At 43.5% G+C, this 23861-nt stretch overlaps 1 protein-coding gene across 1 annotated transcript in view; it reads right to left on the reverse strand.

Moving 5' to 3' along the window:
• LOC308297681 (pyruvate carboxylase, mitochondrial-like) overlaps positions 1-23861 on the reverse strand; it is a 550569-nt gene that overhangs the window by 123338 nt on the left and 403370 nt on the right. Inside the window, exons 14-15 of the mRNA XM_080741213.1 lie at positions 23270-23359; positions 1424-1645 (exon numbers count right to left, since the gene is read on the reverse strand). Coding sequence (XP_080597339.1) covers positions 1424-1645; positions 23270-23359 — 312 coding nt within the window. The remainder of the gene's footprint in view (positions 1-1423; positions 1646-23269; positions 23360-23861) is intronic.

Raw genomic sequence — 23861 nt, forward strand, 5'->3', positions numbered from 1 at the left:
ACTCCAGTAAGACTCCATAATCGGGAGATAAGCGACCGTCAGGTCGCATACACAAACTTTAGAAGGCAATGGTAGCCAATCAGGAGGGAATTATGGGAAATGTGACAGATCCATGTTGATGACATGACTTTACAGATACTGTGTAGGCCTACCGCTTTGCGTGATTTTAGGGCAAAATCTGTAGGAGCAGTGTCCAAAAATATTATAACCCCACCCGTGGTCTATTTGAGTAATGTTAACTTCATAGACACATACAAAACAGAAAAAGTACAAAACTATGGCACCACCTCTTTAAAACATTTCATTAAAAATGGGATAGAAAAAAAAGAAATCATTTGAAACCAGAAGGAGTTCATTGTCATGCCTCATCAACACTGTACTCTACTCCTGACTGCTGAACCCTCCTCGCACCAATTCATCATCATTGCACTTTTATGGCGACACGAGCTTCCAAACGGCTCACTGACATTATGATTTTCAGCATTTTGCTCTCTTGGTGGAAAGACTCAAATGGAGAACGCCCACCTCGCTCTCGTCGATTTGGGCCGGTAATTTCACAGTACATGGTGACGAGACGGAGGACATTCATGGCTCAAGAGGTTTCGGTGACCCGTGATTTTCGAACAAGGGAGCGAAGGTCGGATCGTTGCCGGCTAGTCAAGCGCGGGGAAAAGGGGTAAGGGAAGGGGGGGCACCATTGCCTCTGTACGAATGGGGGGGGGGGGACTGTTCAATGGGACAAAAGAAACAGGAAGGGTCCATCGCGGTTGACATTTAACCATGGAGATGATAGACAGTCGAGGGAGAGAGACAGGGAGATGGTTCAAACATTCAAAGAACGAAGGGAAGAAGGAGTTCAGGTAGCCATTAAATGAACTGACAAAGTGATGGCTGACAGGAACGTCATTAGTTTGGACTGAAACTAGGCACTCGCATTCCACAGCCGGCACCACGCTAGCGCGCCGGTCCTCTTACTCATTTCAAATCTGAGAATAGGTTAAGGTTGTTTTGGTCTCAACGAAGACCTCTAATCCAATTGATGTTTTGACGTTGATACATTGTTGTATTACCTTGCTTATTGTATTGATGTATGTATCACCTTGCTTATTGTAAGTCGCTCTGGATTAAGAGCGTCTGCTAAATGCCTAAACTGTAAACTGTAATCATTGCAATTACCTGATAAAAACTGAGAGCTGTCGAGCACCAGCTACTGATTGAGTATAACCATGAGTACTTTCATGGTCAAATGTCTAGATTTAGGGTGTTGGCTTTGAATGTTTACATGTACGCAATTACATTGCACGCACGCACGCACACACGCGCACAAACACACGGACACACGCGCGCACACACACACAGACACACACACGCACACACGCACACACGCACACGCACACGCACACGCACACGCACAAACTCTCACCTCCCCAGTTTTCCAAGCTGTAAAGGTTGCTGAAGTTGTGGCTGACAAACGGCGAGATCTTCTTGAGGTCATGGGTTCGAACCCTGGTGGCCAGCAGTGACTGATGGGCGTCCCTGAACGTGGTGTCCATCAGCAGCAGGCCCTGGTGGGCGCGCACGGCCTTGGCGAAGCCCTCGGGGCCGTCGCGGAGCAGCACTTCACGGAACCCAGCCGGTGGGTCACCTGATGACAGCGGGGGGAGAGAGAGAGAGGGAAAGATAGACATGGTTTGTGTTACGGTATAAATCAGGGTTCCCCAATAGGCGGCCTGCGGGCCATTTGCGGCCCGCGGGGGGCTACTATCTGGCCCACACCAACCCCAGTAATAATGGTGGTATAAGAGCAGCAACAACACTATATATCGTCGTTGTCGGGTGGAAATCTTGTATCTCCATCCGCAAATCATACAAGGCCGTTGCACAAAAGTAGTGAAAACAGCAGATCGGCTGTTTTCACTAGTTTAAACATTTTTTAAATTGATAAATGCAAAACGAATGGTTTTGGACATTTTCACCCGACAACGACGATATCTGAACTGTCGCAGTCGCTGGAGTAGAGGGAACGCCGCCGTCACCCCCTGCAATGTTGTGGCCTTCGGCTTGGTACCCTAGACATAATTCGGCCCTTGGGGAAAACTAATTGGGGAACCTTGGTATAAATAGACCAGAAGAAATAAAGACCTGACAAAACAAGCCATTAACCACTTAAACCCTGTATAATTAACTGGCTGGGGCAGATCTACAGTACATGCTCATGTGTCGCATTGTGGCTTATGGTAAGCATTTTAACACATTTTGACATTGTTTTTTTTTAAATAGCCCAAAACAAGATCTTTTTACAATATTATTATGAAATTGTTAAATAAAACAAAAACTTAATTCTGGACAAGTACACTTTTTTGTGCTTTTACCCCTCAAGCTGGAATACATTTTTGTGTATTACAGTACATGTACAGTATGTAGTACAGTCATTTTGATTTGATTTTTGTTTTTTGTTTTTATGAACGCCAAAGGTGTAAGCTATCAAATAGTTTTGGAATTTTGTTTCTAGTTGCCACAGAGGCTAGTAATACTTTTTCCAGAAAAACAGTGGGTAATTTTCAAATCTGACACACTGTAGGTCTTTAAGGATTCAAATCGGACTTAGGCCTAAATGGGTTAAACAAATTAGACAATCTACCTTTCCTTGAAGGTCTGAAGAGCCTGGTCGGCTCGAAAGTTAAAGCTTAAGTAAACTATACTGTACGTTTGGAAGCATCGATTGGTGTGCGGACTCTTTTTATTCTTATTCTTATACCGTGTTTGGTCCAGCACCCAGCCTAGTAGGCTCTGGATGAACGTGTGTCTTCTGGCTGTTTTTCAGTTTCAACTATTTCAGTCTGACCAGAAGCAGGGATAAAACATATCCTTGCCGGCCATAAAAATGAAAGGGATATTAAAAACAGAGGCATGGATTTTGACCCCCAGCAAATTTAACCCATTAAGGCCTGAACACATTATGACGCAATATTTTATGCTTTAAATATAAAAAAATTGCAGATATACAAGCTCACAGCGCGGCACCGAGTGCCGCGCTGCGAGCTTGTAGATCTGCTATTTTTGAAAAATCGTGAAAATTAGAATTTTGACCCAATTCTATAAGTGTCTTTTGAATCCTTCTAAGATTTTTGGAAAAAACCTGTGTTTCTATATGTCAGCAATCTGGCCAGCCATCGTCAAAGAAAAGGTCCTTTTCACTTAAATGGAGCTCAGTTAGTCTGTTCTTCAGAGACTACTATGTCAGTGGTGCTCAAACCTTTTCATGTGAAGGACCCCCAAAATGATATTTATTTGGCCACGGACCCCCATTTCAAAATATCTAGTTCCAGGGACCACCCAGAAGCAAAATTTGAGTTACAAACGTTTGAAACCTTTGAAAATACATATATTCAAAGATTTGCACACATTTTCACGACTTTTTCAAAAATAGCAGATCTACAAGCTTGCAGCGCGGCACTCGGTGCCGCGCTGTGAGCTTGTATATTTGCTATTTTTCACTGGTTAAAGCATTCAATAATTCTAGGCCTAAATGGGTTAATAGTTCAAGTAGTGCCTCTGTTTTCTCCTTCATGTCCAGTACACATACATGCATACTGTACACAAGCACTGCTTTGATTGATCTCGTCTCGTAAACAGAGTCCACTTTAGACGCTGTGTTCAAGTGGATGAATGAAAATATTAATCATTTACGCTAATTCGACGGTCGGGGAGCGCAGCGTGCAGGTACGTTCCGGCTTGTTTTGAGAGCTTTTCTCTGTGAGTTATGCACATAACAAGGTCAGAGCTAGAAGCTTCTGTTAATAATGTGGAATGCCTTCTCCTCTCTGCACCAATGAACTGAAGATGATGGACTTGAGTTGTTTAACAATAAACAACACTGGACAAACAGCAGTCAGTTCATTAGGTGCCTCATCTAATTCATGTAAATCAGTGAGTCACATGCAGTTATGAAAGGTGTAGACAGAAGAGACAGATTGAGCTAATATTTGAGCAAATTATGAGGAACTGGGTGAATCATCAGTGTGTGGTATCACAGTCAAATAAAGGTGCACTGATTCTGGGAAATGGACAGAAATGGCCTCTTCGTGAAATGTAAAAAGACCATCATCACACACAGTGCTGTTGGAGGGAAAAGTAATATATGGTTGACAGAGGCCAAATGAAAATAAGAATTACGAAGCTCACAGGTGTGACAAGAGGTGAATTATGGGTTGTCATGCGTGTAGCTCCTGCTCCATGCAAGTTTCTATTATCCTACCAACACAAAATCTACAAGCTCGCAGCGCAGCACTCGGTGCTGCGCTATATGAGCTTATTGCGATCGAAGGTCACAGTTTAGTATGTGAAACGGCACATGCTGACTCTGTCTGTCTGTCTGGACGTGTACACTTTTTTACGGTCTATGGGTTTGCCGTCTGACATCAGGCTTTGACATCATGTTGTGTCATGGGAATGCCCATATATGGAGGAAGACAGCCCATATCTGTGTGGCTGGTTCAGACAGAGATCTCCATGTATGGGCATAAAAGGGATTGTATGTATGATATCAGATGTCATAGGATTTTCACTTAACGAATAACTGAGTAAGCATGTTTGGGCTCTCACAGCATATCTCCATACAGTACATGGATCTTCATATATGGTTACCAGGGGTCTCCATATATGGGTAACTGGTCAGATAAACATCACTGGCCAGATGGACAAGACATGGAGCAACCTCGCGAGGTCGCTTGTCGCCCTGAGGCGTCTTACTGGTATTTCTGCTATTTTTGAAAACCAAACTGTAAAATAATGGTTAAAGAGGTTAAAATCTGAAGTGTCACAAATGCGTTCCAGGTCTACATGGGTTAAACACCCAAGAGAGATCCAGTTACATGTATGTGCAGAATGATGTTTTTATTTGTTACATCTCACACTGGTATCCGAGTGTGTGCTAGTACGAGAGAGCAAAAACACATTAAAGCAGTACTGTAGGTAGTCGATGATTCTGATATGGTTCAGTCTCACCTGATACTGCATAAATAAACATTCCATCATCATTTGGGGCTTAAGTGCCTTTTTTGTGTACACCCCGGAAGGCTGGCTGAAGGCATTTCTATGGTGGTGGGTTTATAAGAGGACATAGTACATGTGCTTACTTCAACCCATTTAAGATCGCTTTAACCTTTATTTTATGCTTTAGATCTGAAAAAATAGCAGATATTACAAGCTCACAGCGAGAGTGCCGCGCTGCGAGCTTGTAGATCTGCTATTTTTGAAAAATCCTGAACATTTGTGCAAGTCTTTGAATATTTTTGACCCGTTTCTATAAATGTCTTCTAAATCTTTCTTCAGTGGTTCTCAAACTTTTTCATGTCACGGACCCCCATCTCAAAATGTGTTGTTCCAGGGACCCTCAGAAGCAAGGATTTGAGTTAAAAATGGTTGTTTTAAAAGAATATATCGTCACCGTCGGGCAGAAGCCTCGTATCTCCAAGTTTCAAATTTGTAGGTTTTTCGCAAAGCAAAGCCCTGCTTCATCATACAAGACTGTCGCACAAAACTAGTGAAAACAGCAGATCTACAAGCACACAACGCCTCGCGGTGCGAGGCGTTGTGTGCTTGTAGATCGGCTGTTTTCACTAGTTTAAATCATTTTTAAAATGATAAATACAAAACGAACGGTTTTGGACATACAAGGTTTCCCCCCGACAACAACAATATATTCAAAGATTTGCAAAAATGTTCACGTTTTTTTTTTTTTTTTCTTAAAAAATAGCACTCGGTGCCGCGCTGTGAGCTTGTATATCTGCTATGTTTGAATAGCCAAAGTAAAAAAAATGGTTAAAGTGGTTATGTGACACAGATGCGTTCCCGGTAATAATGGGTGGTAACATTTCTAAGGTGGTGGGGTTAGAAGAGGACATACATCTGCTTACTTTAGCATCTTGGACATAGATTCAAAACACAGCGCCCGCCGTGCCGTTCCACCAGGTATAATACGTCCTACCAGGGGTGTCGCACCAAATTCTGGGCCCTGGGTACAAGGATTCACTGCTGGGCCCCTGTGCTTTAACTATTGAAAAATAGCAGATATACAAGTGCCGCGCTGCGAGCTTGTAGATCTGCTATTTTTGAAAAATCATGAAAATCTTTGAATATTTCAAATCCTTCTGAGGTTTGAAAAACCTATGTTTCTATGTCAGTGGAGCTCAAACCTTTTCACGTGAAGGACCCCCAAAATGGTATGTATTTGGCCACGGAACCCCAGTTCCAGGGACCCCCCTAGAAGCAAAATTTGAGTTACAAATGTTCGCTTAAAAAATACATATATTCAAAGATTTGCACACATTTTCACGACTTTTCAAAAATAGCAGATCTACAAGCTCGCAGCGCGGCACTCGGTGCCGCGCTGTGAGCTTGTATATCTGCTATTTTTCAATAGCTAAAGTATAAAATAATTAAGGCCCCTCCACCACCTTGGGCCCTAGTAACTCAGTCCCACTTTTCCCCCCCTTGTCACGCCCCTGCGTCGGTGTGTCCTACAGTAGAGGTGCTGTAAGGGGACGGAGCATTTGATGACAACTGCATTTTTCATCCCCGGGGGATGTTGCCTTGAGATTGTGTCCAAGTTGAAATTGGATACACACCAAGAATTGCATTGGAGAAAGAAAAAGGTGGGTCCCGCTTTACACAACCCTTAACCGCCGGTGAAGCACGTTGGCGTGCTTACAAAACCGCTTACTGGCGGTGGGGAAAGTACTCTATTGTTTCACTTAAGTAAAAGTATCAATGCCTGCCATACTCTGATCTAAAGGGGACCTGAGGTTAACAATTCACCCAAAAAACTGATTTGAAAAACGTCCTTGGCCTACAAGAAATTTGACAATGAACGGTGAAGTGGTTTGCGAAATTGTACAGTCACTCAGACAGTGAAATTAGACTGTCACACACTCAGACAGTGAAATTAGACAGTCACACACTCAAACAGGGGCAAAAACATAATCCCCTACCCATTCAGCCCGGTGGGGATAATGAAACTCAAATCCACTTAAGCAAGGTGTGCATAATAGAATCAATCAACAGCACGGGTTAATAACAAGGCACTATTATTCCACCTGCTTATTTTGTCCTCTGTCGCCTTCTCTCATCAGCCTTCCCCTCTCCCTTTCGCTCTCTCTCTCTCTCTCTCTCTCAGCACAGCAAAAATATAGACACTTGACCTTTTATTGCCGTGTTCCTCATCTGTGATAACAAATGGTCTCCGCTGTAATTGTCTCTTAGGCCAGGCGTGGGCGAAATGAGCACCCACGCGTTGCCGCGACAGATGTGCATGATGCACGCACGCATGTAATGGAGCTAGCTGAAATCACGTCGCCAAACAAAATGGATACAGACACGTTGAACTTATCAGGATCAGTGCAGAATGCAGACGAGTGTAAGCACACACACACACACACACACAGAACTAACAGCCTGTATGTCTGCCATGTCATGTGTGCACTGACAAACCCTGTGTGTGTGTGTGTGTGTGTGTGTGTGTGTGTGTGTGTGTGTGTGCGTGCGTGCGTGCGTGCGTGCGTGCGCGAGAGAGAATGAGAAAAACTGTGAAGATCCACTAATCCAGAAATCCAAAGTTGTGCGCCACTTTTTCTCACACACGCGCGTTACCATACACACACACACACACACAACTGTGTGCCCTGACAGGATTCTGTCTGGTCTGTTTTCCTCCATCCAACCCTCATGACCTCCTGCTCCTTGTTCTGTCTGTCTTTGATCTTGCTCTAATCGAATGCGTTCCTCCACTCTTCACCTTCCTTCTCTTTGTTCTCATCCCCTCTTGTTCTCCATACGCCTGCACTTGAACTTATAGGACGCAGAGAAACATACAATAATAATATAGTGGACACTAAAGTTACACTACATACTTTCAAGTTTGTGACAAACACACACGCAAAACAAAAACGAAACAAACCGAGGTGAATATAAGTTCACTTCAGTTCAGTGACATTAAATTCAAGACCTATATTACTTCACTCTCGGGGGCACGTGCTGCGGGAAAAGCCCTTGAATTAAACAACGCAAAGCACAATTAAAAGAGACAACAACAAGGGAGAGAAAAAAACTAAACAAACAGTGAAAGCAGGGATGTGCTGGCCATTTGGAAAAACTCCCGAACGGCCAGTTCATTCCCGGCCATTAGGAAAAGATTAAAAATAAAATGTCGACCTTCGTGCCATTTTGGGGGCTGGGCAGCCATCACTGTCGGGCAGAAACCTTGTATCTCCAAGTTTCAAATTTGTAATTGTTTTCGCAAAGCAAAGCCGGGCTTCATCATACAAGGCCGTTGCACAAAAGTAGTGAAAACAGCAGATCTACTAGCTTGTAGATCGGCTGTTTTCACTAGTTTAAATCATTTTTAAAATGATAAATAAAAAACAAACGGTTTTGGACATACAAGGTTTCCACCCGACAACGACAAACTCATGCCGGCCCACTGGCTTGTCACTTGTCATGATCTGAAATGGCAAATCTTTGAGTAGCAGCAGCGCTATAGAGAGAGATCTCTCTCTATAGCGCGCAATGAGGGCCTCTCCAACTCTTTTTCCCGGGTTGAATCAGGGGCCCAGCATGTCCCTGAGTGAAAGATAAAAGGGAAGAAGGAGCCAACAGCTCGGTTTCCCTCAGATGAACTCCCTGTCTCTCCCGTCTGTTTCCGTCCCCGCAGGAGAGTAAAAGAGACAACCTGCGGTCAACCTTTCATGTAACCTCCTGCACCCCCTCGCTCCTCTCCCTACGTGCTCTGTGATCCATATCCACACCGCCCCGGGTCTTCTCCCCGTTTCTCTCTTTTATACATCACTCCAAATAACCCCCCTCCTACTGTATCCCCTAAAGAAATGAAACAATGTCACAGTATGTGGCTCCATATCAATTCTGGGTCATCGCCGGCTAAAAAACACCTTTTTTTCTGTTTTACCTCAGATGCACCTGGTCTGCTGCATGCGTCACGATAAGTCATTCTAAACCGAAACGGACGCAAAGTGCATCTCTACAACAACGTAGTCAATTTTGGCCAGCTTTGGTATTTACAGTAGGCATTGTGTTTTAACATGAATAAAAGTCCACAGTCAGAGAATAACCCTAAATGCTTGAAAATGGCTAACTCTACAGGCCCCTAGTTCAAGGGGGTGCGTGTCGATATTTCGACATAACGTTTGTTCTACATCCCAGTATTTCGACGCTGATGAATGTTAAACTCTATGCCTAAACCTAACTCAAACCCTAACCTCAGTAACTTAGGCCTGCTTTACATTAAAACGGGCTTCACTGTAAACGTAATGATTTATAGTCGTTTGTGGGGGGTCATTTAGACGAAAATGGCGTCTTCGGGGGGTGAAACCGTAACAAAGTGAAAACCCCTTTGAAAGTGGAAAAGGTAAAAACGCTTTGTATCTCCCGCTTTCATCTAAATACCGTAAACGCAGCAAACCACTGAAAATGATAGGATGTGGGACGTCCTAGGGCTGTCACGATTAGGAATTTCTCCAGATGATTAATTGTCATACAAATAATCGGCGATTGACGAATATATCGTCTTTTTTCCCCCCTTCATTTTATGCCACTATGATAAATAGCTTTGAGCTCATACTCATACTGTACCTTAATGAAGAGCAATTTAATTGCTTTTTAAACATCAGTTCAGTGGTGTAAACTGTAAAGTAACTATTAAGTACATTTATTTGCTAACGTTAGCCCTAATTTATACCGTAGCTATTTGAAAATAGGCGATCTACAAGCTCACAACAACGCGTCGCGGTGCGTTGTGAAAATAGCCGATCTACAAGCTCACAGCGCGTTGCGGTGCGTTGTGATAATAGCCGATCTACAAGCTCACAACGCGGTGCGGTGCGTTGTGAAAATAGCCGATCTACAAGCTCACAACGCGTCGCGGTGCGTTGTGAAAATAGCCGACCTACAAGCTCACAGCGCGTCGCGGTGCGTTGTGAAAATAGCAGACAACTGCAAAAATAGCCGACGCTGAAAATAGCGACAGTAGCCTATAATGTTTATCATGACACGATCCAACATCTATAGCTCGTCGCCCTCTGTGTGTAATCATCATCATCCCCTCCATAAGCTGTAGTAAAGGCATTGACTCCAGTCCTCTGTGTTGAAACGAAACGTGAAGTGAACGCCTTTTTCTGTATCGTATCATAAGGAATAAATATAGTCCCGGGATGTGTATGCTACAGTACATGTGTCTGTTCCGACCGTCTGGAACAAACTTTTTAAGCATTTTTAGTTAGCCAGCCAGCCAGTCTGCCTGTGCTGTGTGACGGCAGTGCGTTGTGTTGACTGACTGAGGAGGACTTCTTTGCTGGCTGCTAGGAAGTAGAACGGAACTTGGGCAGTGCGGTCATGGCGACATGCGCCACCTAGCGACCTGGCATGCAAATTACCGCGTTTAGGGACAAATTGCGTTTTCATATAAAGACCACATAAAAAATGAAAACTAAACGGCTCTTAGCCGTTTACAGTGAAGCCCGTTTTAATGTAAAGCAGGCCTTAGACGCTGGTCAGTAGCTAACCTGCCGATGCTGGTAAGTAGCTAACCTGCCGACGCTGGTGAATGTTAAACTCTATGCCTAAACCTAACCCAAACCCTAACATCAGTAACCCAGACGCTGGTGAGTAGCTAACCTGCCGACACTGGTGACACTCCCGTAGTCAAAGTAACGACGTGTAGAAATAGCGAGATTTCACCGTTCAAGGGTGGTAAACGGCAATGTTTATTGGGGCACAAGCATTAATGAGTTCCTAAGTTTGTCACACCACAGTGGAACCGGTTCAGTTGAACGTACTAAATGCCTAAAGAAAGGGGACAACCCACCACAAGAACACTGGCTTTTATTGCATTTTGTATCACCCTTTTCTTTAAGCTCATTTGCACAAACGTGAGGCTGCACAAACTTTTCCATGCCTACTGTCCAGCCATACAACCACAAAGGTATTGCATACTTCAGAGGAGCCACTGCTGGTTAACATACTTTACACGCATCCCTGTTCCTATAGGTATTCACATCATACACAGGCTTAGTGTAGGCCCTCTCATTATGAGCATTAAAACATAGCAGTCTCTTGGCATATTTCTTGTACTTTTTACCAGTGCTTCCTTAAAAGGAAAGGCCCACTGCAGTTAAGTCATCCTTCTATGCATTATTCATTCACCCCATTCACCCAGCCATACATCCTTACCTGCCCCCATCCACACACAGTAAAAACTAAAGACAGCACCTGAGATCTGACCTCTCTACTGAATCCTTTAAGTCCAGGCTCAAGACACACTTTTATTCACTAGCTTTTAATTCCCCTTGGCATGGCTGATCTTTATCAGTGTTTCTTGTTATTGCTTTAAATATTTATAATGTTCTTTCGTTTGGCCTTAAAACTGTTTTAGTTGCAAGGAGTTGCATTGGTGTGGTCTGGCCGGTGCTACACGGTTTTCTTGGCACTACATTGTCACTTGTGTGGCTTTTTAACCCGTTTGTTGACTAGGATTCATGTCACTGTGGATAAGAGCATCTGCTAAATGCCAACATGAAATTGTAATAAGCCACAATGTGGGAACCCATTCGGTAGAAATGCCTCAGAGGGCACGACCTCCTTTTTTGTATAGAAACAGGAACTCGGCTTGGCTCCTCCCCTTTCTTAATCCACTCCCTCCCAGATGCTTCCAAGTTTATTCCTAACAACAACGCTACATGTTTCGGGTAGTGGTGCTCACAGATTCTGCTGTTAACAGAATCTGTCTCGAATGATAATGTCTCGATGATTCGATAATATTTCACTTAAGTGACATCTGCATTTAGATCTATAGGAAAGATAATCGATAAATAGTGCATTAGTGCAATGTGTAAGGGAAAAACTTAAGCACAGTAAGGTGACTTTCAGCTAGCCCACACTGATAAAGATCAGCCATGCCAAGGGGAATTAAAAGCTAGTGAATAAAAGTGTGTCTTGAGCCTGGACTTAAAGGATTCAGTAGAGAGGTCAGATCTGATTGTAAGGGGAATAGGGGTTGCGACAGCAAAGGTGCTGTCTTTAGTTTTTACTGTGTGCGGATGGGGGCAGGTAAGGATGTATGGCTGGGTGAATGGGGTGAAGTGCATAATCTCTTCATTATAAAAGGACAATGCACAAGTGGTGGGGAAAAATAACATAGCCACTGGTCTATAGAGATGTGATATGGTCAAATGAGTCATCCTTCACCATGTCCTCCACAAGTGGGCGAGTGCACGGCCTTAATGCTTGACCTTGACAGCTCTGGCGGCTCTTCAGGCCTAGAATTATTGAATGCTTTAACCAGTGAAAAATAGCAGATATACAATCTCACAGCGCGGCACCGAGTGCCGCGCTGCGAGCTTGTAGATCTGCTATTTTTGAAAAAGTGAAAATGTTTGCAAATCTTTGAATATATGTATTTTCAAAGCGAACGTTTGTATCTCAAATTTTGCTTCTGGGGGGTCCCTGGAACTAAATATTTTGAGATGGGGGTCCGTGGCCAAATAAATATAATTTTAGGGGTCCTTCACATGAAAAGGTTTGAGAACCACTGACATAGTATAGTCTCTCAAGAACAGACTAACTGAGCTCCAGTTAAGTGAAAAGGACCTTTTCTTTGACGATGGCTGGCCAGATTGCTGACATAGAAACATAGGTTTTTCAAAAAACCATAGAAGGATTCAAAAGACTTATAGAATCGGGTCAAAATTCTAATTTGCACGATTTTTCTAAAATAGCAGATCTACAAGCTCGCAGCGTGGCACTCGGTGCCGCGCTGTGAGCTTGTATAGTTAAAGCATAAAATAATGATACACAATATAGTGTACCCATTCTGAATGGGTTAAGGTGTGGAGTGCATTATCCTGGTATCTTCCAGGATGACCACATGACACCAGATGTCACTTGAAAGGGTTTTTGATGAACATGAAAATGATATGAATCATATGTTATGGCCTTACAAAAACATCATCAGATGTCAACCCAATTGTAATTGAACACCTGTGGGAGATTTTGGACCCCGCTGAAAGATGAAAACCGAGGCTCTTTAGATGCCTTACAAAAGTGCAAAAAGTGACATGGTGAAATAAAGTTACACAGAGAGTGGATGTTTTGGTCCTTAGACCACCAACACTTTATTTCACCCTTTAACTTTTTGCACTTTTGTAAGGAGATACAATGTTTTGCCTCTAACACAGATGTGTGCAAGCTCCTTCTTTCTGTTCATGGACTTTACTGTGGCCTCTCGCACGTGTTTACAGCCCTATAGTAAGCCTCGAGTTTAGAGCACAAACTTTCCTATACCTCTTTCACCTGGACCTACTGTACTGTATACACAGTGATGTAAAGTAACTAAGTAAGTACATTTACTTAAGAACTGTACTTAAGTACAGTTTTGAGGTATTTGTACTTTACTTGAGTATTTCCAGTTTTCAGTACTTTTACTTCTACTCCACTACATCTGGGATCCAAATATTGTACTTCTACTCCATTACATTTATTTGAAAACTTTAGTTACTAGTTACTTTGCAGGTGTACATTATAATATTATAAAACACACATTAATCCACTTTAGCCTTATTTTATACCTAGGCTATTTGAAAATAGCTGATCTACAATAGCTGTACTATTGTAGATCTGCAATTTTCAAACATTTTGTAATTTACTTGTAACAAAGTATTTCTACATTGCAGTATTGATACTTTTACTAAATTAAAAAATGTGAGTACTTTATCCACCACTGCTCCCCACCGGGAGAGTGTATTCTGCAGGTGATTCAGTCCGATTGTATCAAAGGGTGCGTTCGGAAATGTGCACCGGGTGTGTGCTCAGTGTAGTGAGTGCCTAAACCCAACCCTAATCCTAACCCTAACCTCAGTAAAACTATGCCTAAACCCAACCCTAACTCTAACCCCAGTAAAACTATGCCTAAAACTAACCCTAACCCTAACCCTAACCTCAGTAAAACTATGCCTAAACCCAACCCTAACCCTAACTCTAACCTCAGTAAAACTATGCCTAAAACTAACCCTAACCCTAACCCTAACCAGACCCGGTGCGCATTTCCGAACGCACCCTTTGATACACTCGGACTGAAAGACCTGCATAAAACACTCTCCCGCTCCCCACCACCATCATCAAAAGTAACACCAAGTCCATTGATCCACGCACCTGTCCGCCCGTCCATCCTTTCTCTCCCCCCACTAATCATATCATTTCAGAGCATCTCTCTCCCCCTCCCCGGCTGCCACAAACTCTTTCATCCCTTCATCGTTGCCTCGGCAGAGCGATAACACTATGACCTGATCCTTCTCTCAGTTCAATCCATCCATCCAATGAAAGAAAGGTTATAAGCACATTACAAATCTCATTACTAGGCTTTCGGTATGCCTGTGTGTGTGTGTGTGTGTGTGTGTGTGTGTGTGTGTGTGTGTGTGTGTGTGTGTGTGTGTGTGTGTGTGTGTGTGTGTGTGTACAGTACACTGCTAAATCCTGGGTGCTGAGCTGTACTGTATAGGGGTCCATTTTTGCATAACACTCAGGGTTTTTGCATTGTGTGTGCACAATGCTCTCTCTCTCTCTCTCTCTCTCTCTCTCTCTCTCTCTCTGTGTTCTGTATAACCTTGATTGTTTTCCAGACACAGGAGGGGTGCATGACGATGGCTTTTTCCGAAATAAGATTTGCATAAATAAATAAACACGTGAGGGTGAGCACAGAAAAATGAATGAACACGCACGCACGCACGCACGCACGCACGCACGCACGCACGCACGCACGCACGCACGCACGCACGCACGCACGCACGCACGCACGCACGCACGCACGCACGCACGCACGCACGCACGCACGCACGCACGCACACACACACACACACACACACACACACACACACACACACACACACACACACACACACACACACACACACACACACACACACACACACACACACACACTACATTATTCTGGTGTACTACTCTACTCTGTTCCATTGTGCATGTTATTTAGATGTCAGATTTGATTAGTTATGCCCGATTATGATTCATATTATTTTCTTATAAATGCATGTTCTGCCGTGCATGCTGAGATTGCACTTGGGCGGAAACAGGATGCAGATGAAAACGCCTTTGATTTATTATAACGCTGACGGAAACCTGAATTAACGATGGAAATAGCTCACGAAAAAACGTCTGCCCCTATAAAAGCCTTCTCCGCTATAAGGAGATGCCGGCGCTGGTTCGCAAAGGTGGGAGGGTTGACATCACTCCAAGGAGATTTCCTTTGATGTCTGCTTCGTGCTCGGCTGATTATGTTTCAATGACAAAAATAAAAAGGAAAATCAACACAGTTTTAGCTCGGTGACACGTCATCAACATTTTAACTAGGTTTTTATTTCCATTCTCCTTACTTGTTATTCATGATTTCTGTTGTTTTCATAGCGTTCCCACGCTCGTTGCGTTCCAGCATCATTACCATTTGTCATCTTGATGGGCTTCACCATATATATGAGATCTTTTTAAGGCCTTCGGGGAGGCTTTCTTTGCCAGACATGCAGGCAGAGTGTGTACTGTTTTTTCAACGTTCTTCTCCCTCCCTCCCTGTGATTCTGATACATCTGCACAAGTGAACTGCAGTCCAGGCTCACTTTAAACTATTTAGGACTGAGTCTGATTCTAAAAACACCTTCTAAATACTGACCTAGGTTTTCTGAAAAAAATTGGGAAAATCGTGGAATCGGGTGGAAACAAAAAGATTTGTTTTTGGGCTTTTTTATGCCTTTATTGATAGGACAGTAGACTGACAGAAAATGGGGGGAGAGATGGGGAGTGATACGCGGCAAAGGTCGTCCGGATCGGGAATCGAACCGGTGACGCCGCCAGGCATTGTGGCAATGCCTAAGTGGTATGTGCCCGGACCAGTAAGCCAGCGGCACCCGTATTTATCATTTTTAAAATAATTTAACCTCCGCTTTAACCCTTCCAGATGTGCTGTCGCCGACCACAGCTGGTGCGGAACAGCTCCCGGCTCCACAGACTGCGGGCAGGCAGGGAGCCTCCCTGCATGCTCATGGGAGAGCACAGGCTGAGCTGCCCGGGAGCCTTCTCCCTGGAGGCTGTCCCACCATGCAACGCTGCACCCACCAGGGAGCCAGCGCTTTGTGCTCACAGCTCGCCAGGAACAGCTCTGGGCCTCGTGAGTCGTGACCAAGGGGTCGTCAATACAGTAAGTCCCATTGTCCGTATACCAGGGACGTTCTGGGCCCCTGATTCAGCCCGGGAAAAAGAGTTGGAGAGGCTGGCCCTCATTGCGCGCTATAGAGAGAGATCTCTCTCCATAGCGCTGCTGCTACTCTAAGATTTGCCATTTCAGATCATTTAAAAACTTATGAAAAAAATGAATTAAACTAGTGAAAACAGCCGATCTACAAGCACACAACGCCTCGCACCGCAAGGCGCTGTGTGCTTGTAGATCTGCTGTTTTCACTACTTTTGTGCGACGGCCTTGTATGATGAAGCAGGGCTTTACTTTGCGAAAAAATGTATACATTTGAAACTTGGAGATACAAGGTTTCTGCCCGACAGCGATGATTTACTTTGTTGGCCGGCCAGCCCCCAAAATGGAACGAAGGCCGACATTTTACTTTTATTTTTTTTCCTAATGGCCGGCCTGGACCGGCCAGGAATGAACCGGCCGTTCGGAATTGTCCCACTTTTCCCAATGGCCAGCACGTCCCTGGTCTGTACACTGACAAAACGTGTCCGTGGCAAAGATTTTGGTCTTATCCGTGGCAAATTTTAGATTTACACACAATTATCATGTTCTTATTTTGATCATAAGACCCAATTACTGAATGTCAAGTCTCCAGGTTTTCTTCAGAATATGTATATACTCATTTGCTACGACACTGTGGCATAGTAAGAGTCCAACTAGTACGGTTAACTAACGGTTTAGTACAGTTACCTAACCCTAACCCTAACCCTAACCCGTTTCTCAAACGTTTTATTTGCAAGGACCCCCTTAACTCTGAGGGTGAAAAGCCGAGAGCGGTGAGAGAGAAAACTCTTAAAGAGTTACAGACATTTTAGTATGTCCATGGCAAAGATTGATCGATGCCATTTGTGCTGCGCTCACCCCTGTTTACATCCCACAGTTTGAGGGGGTCGCGGAGGACTTTATCAAACATTCCAGCAGGACTATGTCACCACATCACTACTAAACATCTACTAGATCAGTGGTTATCAGACTTTTTCATGTAGGGGGTCCTTGAAAAAGTAAAATTAATATGCATTTGGTTGGGCCCTTCATACAAGATTTGTGCTCTTGCAATGTTTGACTCTGGCGGCAGGCGGCATCAGCACCCAACAGACTGATCATCATGTTTATCATACACTACACAAACACGTTATTATTATCAGTGACAATATCGTTGCCTACCTACCTGTACAACAAGCTACCTGACTGCTCAAACACACTAGACATGCCTTGTGCTTACTTCAGTGGGAATGTGTTATCAACATAGGGCTTTGATCATGAGGTCTCAATACAGAAAAAGAATGTGACGTCATACCTTTGAAAGTACAGTTGTGCTCGAAATTATTCAACTCCCTCAGACAAATGTGTTCATTAGTGTAGCCGCTGTTCCTTTGACTTAGAACTTGTGAACTATGCTCTACACTGTACTAATTGGAATATTCAGTGTCTTTGAAAATGTTTTATATCCTTTTCCTTTTTTGTACAAAGCAATAATCTCTTCTCTGAACTTTTCTGACCATTCCTTAGACTTATATATGAGATCTTTTTAAGGCCTTCGGGGAGGCTTTCTTTGCCAGACATGCAGGCAGAGTGTGTACTGTTTTTTCAACGTTCTTCTCCCTCCCTCCCTCCCTGTGATTCTGATCCATCTGCACAAGTGAACTGCAGTCCAGGCTCACTTTAAACTATTTAGGACTGAGTCTGATTCTAAAAACACCTTCTAAATCCTAGGTTTTCTGAAAAAAATTGGGAAAATCGTGGAATCGGGTGGAAACCGTGTATGTCCAAAACCGTTCTTTTTGTATTTATCATTTTTTTCTTTATTTTAACATTTGTTTTGGGGATTTTTTATGCCTTTATTGATAGGACAGTAGACTGACAGAAAATGGGGGGAGAGATGGGGAGTGAACTTTTCTGACCATTCCTTAGACTTAGACATGTTTCTATAACTGCTCTAATCACAGTCAACAAGTCAACACACTTCTAGTCAGGCCAGATTGCACATCTGATGCCAACGTTCTAATCCCTTGATTAGTCGATTGCAGTTGATTACAGATGTTTTCAGGTGTAAATAAGAGTTGAATAATTGAAAATGGAAGTGACATTGAAAGTGGCATTTAGCACTGAATTTGAAGGGAAGAAATTATACTTTTGTTGAGCTACCGGTATTTACATTGTTCTTGTATGATTTATTTATTTCATTCAGTTGTCAGTTTGCAAATCTTGTTTATTGGCTAAATTCACAGAGGGGGGTTGAATAATTTTGAGCACAACCACGTAGTTGCTGAAAACCTCACAAGATGGTAAAACCTGTCCCGGGCTGGGGCGGTGGCTCGTTCTAAAAAATGCAAAGCAAAACACGTTCCTCGCGGTTCCGTTGGCCACACACGTGTGTACAAATATTATTTTGTAAACGCGTGCAGCATTCAACAAGATTTCACTTCAACTGTGCTACAAGTGGAGATGGCTACGCTGGCACTCGACGCAGCAATAATGTGTGTCTATAGTGGCGTTTCCATAAACGTATTCGAATTAGGGAGGCGAATTATCAGAAATGCGCTTTAAGACAAAGCGAATTTAGCCCGTTTCCATTAAACTGGTGAAATGCGATTCTTGGGAGATCCTGCCTGGTCCGTCTGACCGACCTGCTGTAAACATTTCCCGCGGGCTTGCACACAGTGCACAGAGCTGGGATGGGGCTGAATTCAGACCGAGAGACGTGAGTGCACTGCTGTGACTCGCTGCACACGCATCCCGATTCCCGACCCAGAGCCAGTCGCGACGCACCGCCGCGGAGAAAGTGCGGCCGGCGGGAGCACAGAGCAAGCGACCCCGGGCTGGGGCTCCCCGAGGACCCGACACCGGCCCACCGCCCGGTTGAGTCCTCGGGGCAGACTGCATCCTGCAGCGTCGCAGATGCGAGCTGCTCTGAGCTTGTACGGACACTTTCGGCACGCGCAACACGGTGTGATGACGAAGGGTCACTCCGTGTGAAAATAAAAGTCTGGGTTTCCGAGGCTACTCCGTGTGTAACAACCGGTTTGTTTTGTAGGCTAACGCTATACAATGGACGTTAATTAAGCGGTGAGGGAAAGTGTTATAGGAGGACGATATGGACCAGAACGTCATATTTTATTCGCATTTATTGTCTGACCCGTTTCCATTCACTTAAGCGCATTTAGTTTATTCGATTAAACCTCAAAATCCTCCTCCTCCAAGCGGATAATCTTTTTTGCGGATAATTAAAGTTTATTCGCATTTTGAAGTGTTTCCATAAAAACATTTTGCGATTAAGCCGTTAATGCGCAAAAGTAGCTTTATGGAAACGCCACTATTGTGTGGCTCAACACCATTGAAACATTGCTTTTCAGTGTGCAGTGGTGCTACTGTCGCATTGTGCCTCATTGTTCTCGTTCCCCAAAGTGCTCAGTAGGGCAGTAAAAACAGGTTTATGGCTATCAAACTGTTCCGACAGCTCGTGTGTCATTTGGTTGGAGGCCGCGGGAGATCGTCGCTGGTGGGCAGAAACCTTGCATCTCCATGTTTCAGCTTTTGAATATTTATTTCGTAAATGATGCTAGTGTCGCACAAAAGTAGAGCAGATCCACAAGCTCACAACACTTTGCATCGCGACGCGTAGTGAGCTTGTACATCAGCTATTGTCTCTATTTTTACATTTCTTTTAAAATAATAATTCAAAGAAACTGTTTTGGACATACAGTACACATTTCCCACGCGACAGCAATGATATGCAAATATGTTTTTTTTTTGTAGTTGTGCTGGCGGCTCCAGTGGGAGTTAGAGAGCCCTCTCCCAGGCAGTGTTAACCCATTTAGGCCTAGAATTATTGAATGCTTTAACCAGTGAAAAATAGCAGATATACAAGCTCACTGCGAGCTTGGAGATCTGCTATTTTTGAAAATGTGTGCAAATCTTTGAATATATGTATTTTTAAAGCGAACGTTTGTGAAAAGTTACGTGAAAAGGACCTTTTCTTTGACGATGGCTGGCCAGATTGCTGACATACACAGAAACATAAGTTTTTCAAGAAACCTTAGAAGGATTCAAAAGACACTTATAGAAACGGGTCAAAATTCTAATTTTCACGATTTTTCAAAAATAGCAGATCTACAAGCTCACAGCGCGGCACTCGGTGCCGCGCTGTGAGCTTGTATATCTGCTATTTTTCAATAGTTAAAGCATAAAATAATGATACACAATAATGTGTACCCGTTCTGAATGGGCTTTAAAGCAGCAGTCTGTGCCCACCGAGATACTGTATGTGGAGAGGAAAGCTCCATTCTGAGCTCTGTCAAAGTCCTGATTTACACATTGAGCTGCACACAACAAGAACACCTCTGGAGGAACTAAGGTGCCCACACACTTTCAGGCACACATGTAGGCCTACAGTACAGTACAGTATATGTGCATGCTCACTACCCCCAGTAAGTGTGTGTGTGTGTGTGTGTGTGTGTGTAGGTGTGTGTGTGTGTGTGTGTGTGTGTGTGTGTGTGTGTGTGTGTGTGTGTGTGTGTGTGTGTGTGTGTGTGTGTGTGTGTGTGTGCACGCGCGTGTGCGTGCGCGTGTGCGTGTGTGTGACACCCGTTCCGCTGGTTTCGGGGTCTGGTCAGATTGGCCAGACCTTAATGACCTCTGTGTCCGTACTTGGAGTGTCCCTACAATGGGTGCGGTCTGACTCTGGGACTGTGAGGGTTTCAGAGGACTTCATAACTCACCCAGGTCAGGGCAACAGCCACCGATGCTGGTCACAGTCACCTGCTAACAGCTACAGGTGCCAGACGCGCCCTCATGGACCTACACCAACACCAACAGCAACAACACTGGACTGGACTGAAACTCGCATGGAAACTTGCATGTCTCCCCTATGCTGACCACTCTGTCTCACATTCATTCCTTAAAGGACCTACACCATGAATTTTCACTTTTTCTATTTTAAAACCTTTTTTTGGGGTCCCACTGGCACCTTCTATCCTCACAAAGTCCTATTTCTGACCGTTGTGTCTTTCTCTGGTTTTGGGCAGACAGAGATGAAAAGCTTTCCACGGGTTCTCAGAACAGTGCTGTTCTGAGAGTTGACGAGAGTGACGTCACTCTCGGATTCCCGTTTTTTTTTTTCAGTCAAAAAAAAAAAAAAATCAAAAAAATTTTTTTTTCAAAACTTTTTTTTTTCTTTTTCAAAAAACTTCTTTTTTTTCTGGAAAAACCCCACTAGATGCGCCCCTGAGCAAACAGAGGCCGTTTTGGTATTGCAGCTGGAGAGCCTCATTATAGTAGAGCTAGAACAAACAAAAAGAATGGTCAGAGTGTTTTTTGAGGGTTAAAACCTGTCTAAGACTCAATTTTGAGCATATATTTATACAAAAAATATAGTTTTAAAAGCATGGTGTAGGCCCTTTAAGAACACTGCACTCAATGAGGACATCATCACATTTACAATTAAAGCCAGATTACAAGTCCTTCCCACCAGACTCAATCTTTCCATCTGGTTCCCCAGCACTCAGGTTCCTCATTGCTTGCATCACACCACAGAACAGATCACTGAAACACTGTCACATATCTTGAATGGCTGCTATGCATACAAAGGGATGTACATAGCACGCCATGATAGAATAGTGGAACTCATAGCAAAGGACATATCAAAATATCATGCACCCTCAGTGAGAATGTACAAACATTCCCGTGTCATTCCATCCATGTTTCATCTCTGTGATAACTTGGACATTTTTGCATCTTTGACAGCTAATACACCAGATGTTGTTGTGGTTGATGAAGAGTCCAGGGAAGTGTCTGTATTGGAGATGGCCTGCACCTTTGACCCTAGCCTAGAGGAAGCTTTCATGACCAAGGTCATTAAATACCAACCTCTCCTAAATACGATCTCAGAGCTGGGGTACAGGTGCAGACTATTTGTTTTCATATTTGGCAGCCTAGGACATACCCACAGGCTGGTTGTTAGAGGGTTGCAACAACTTGGAGTGCCTAAAAAAGAGGCAAAAAGGCTGGCAAAGTATTGTTCCGTCTCCGCTATAATCGGCAGCCGCCACATATGGCGGAGACGCTGTTACTTATACCCGTAGAGTACCAAGTGCCTTGCTATTGTATCATGAAGACATAATGCCATGATTTTGTAAATGTTACTCTACTGCACCTATACTATTTGTGTCCCTGTATGCATCTCCTTTGTGTGGACATAAATAAATGGTTAAAATGTGTGTGTGTGTGTGTGTGTGTGTGTGTGTGTGTGTGTGTGTGGGTATGTGCATGTGTGTGCGTTTCATGTCTGCTATGATATTGTTGCTGTCGGACACAAACCTCCTATCTACCTAGTCTAACTTTTTGTGTTTTCTTTTTTTTTTTCTTTTTTTGTAAATTAAAGGGCAAGTTCACCTCTGGGGCAACCAGATCTTATTTTATTGTTGTTTGGGACAAGATCAACACAATCCTGAGTTATTTTTTGAGATATTTTAGTATGTCAGCATGAATGATGGTGCATTTTGCATCATATGATGCAGCATGATGACTCATATGATGCAAAATGCATCATCATTCATGCTGAAATACTAAAATATCTCAAAACACAGATTGAACACAAAAAATAACTCAGGATTGTGTTGATCTTGTCCCAAACAACAATAAAATAAGATTGGGTTGTCCCAGAGGTGAACTTACCCTTTAACTCCCTATTGATCATAAAATAACGTCACAGAAAAGTATCACAAGTAGCGGATCTACAAGCTCGAAGCTTTGAGCTTGTAGATCTGCTACTTTTGATACTTTTGAATTTGAAAAAAGTAACAGAGGTCTCCACACGACAGAGACGACATGACACCTGACCGACTAAACAATCAATCTAATCTCTTCTCATTCTCGCTTTCCTGATGACAGGAAGTACTGGACAGGATTTGGGAAAAGCTCTGTTTGGAGTGATTTGTGTGTTGAGTGACATACCCATGGGGACATGAGGGACGACGGGATCGATGGAGGAGGGCTTAGCCTTCACGGGAATGGGCGTGGTTGGTCCATTCACCAGCACATGACCTGCAGAGGAGGCGGGGACAAGCAGACGTTCGTTACCACGGAGAACTTGAGATACGCACTCGCGCGCGTATTCCAACAACAGCAAAGTGACAAACACAACACAATACTCTATTGAGCATTGCAATTTAAATACATCATTGATTCTGTCCATTTAAATCCTTTTGATATACTGATGAAAATTGTACTACTAACTACTGTACCAGTATGAGAGAGTGATAAATAAACCCCTCTTTATTCTTGACAAAAGTCAGTCACATAACAAGAAGGCACAATGTCAAATATACTAATATATCAGTTAATGAGAAACTATTTTGGTGGCTTGAAGGATGAGTCTTAAAACAAGACATTCATTAATTCATAAGGTGCTTGGTGAAAAAAGTGAGGCATACATTATTTTTGATGCATTTAATGCAGATATAAATAGGAGCAGACATATTGGTCTCTTGTGAGACTTATAGTAGCACTTAACTTCAGCAGCAGATGTCAAACATTTACGTGTTTA

Source organism: Nannobrachium achirus (genome assembly GCF_963921795.1).
Source record: "Nannobrachium achirus genome assembly, chromosome: 14".
Taxonomy (NCBI): Eukaryota; Metazoa; Chordata; class Actinopteri; order Myctophiformes; family Myctophidae; genus Nannobrachium; species Nannobrachium achirus.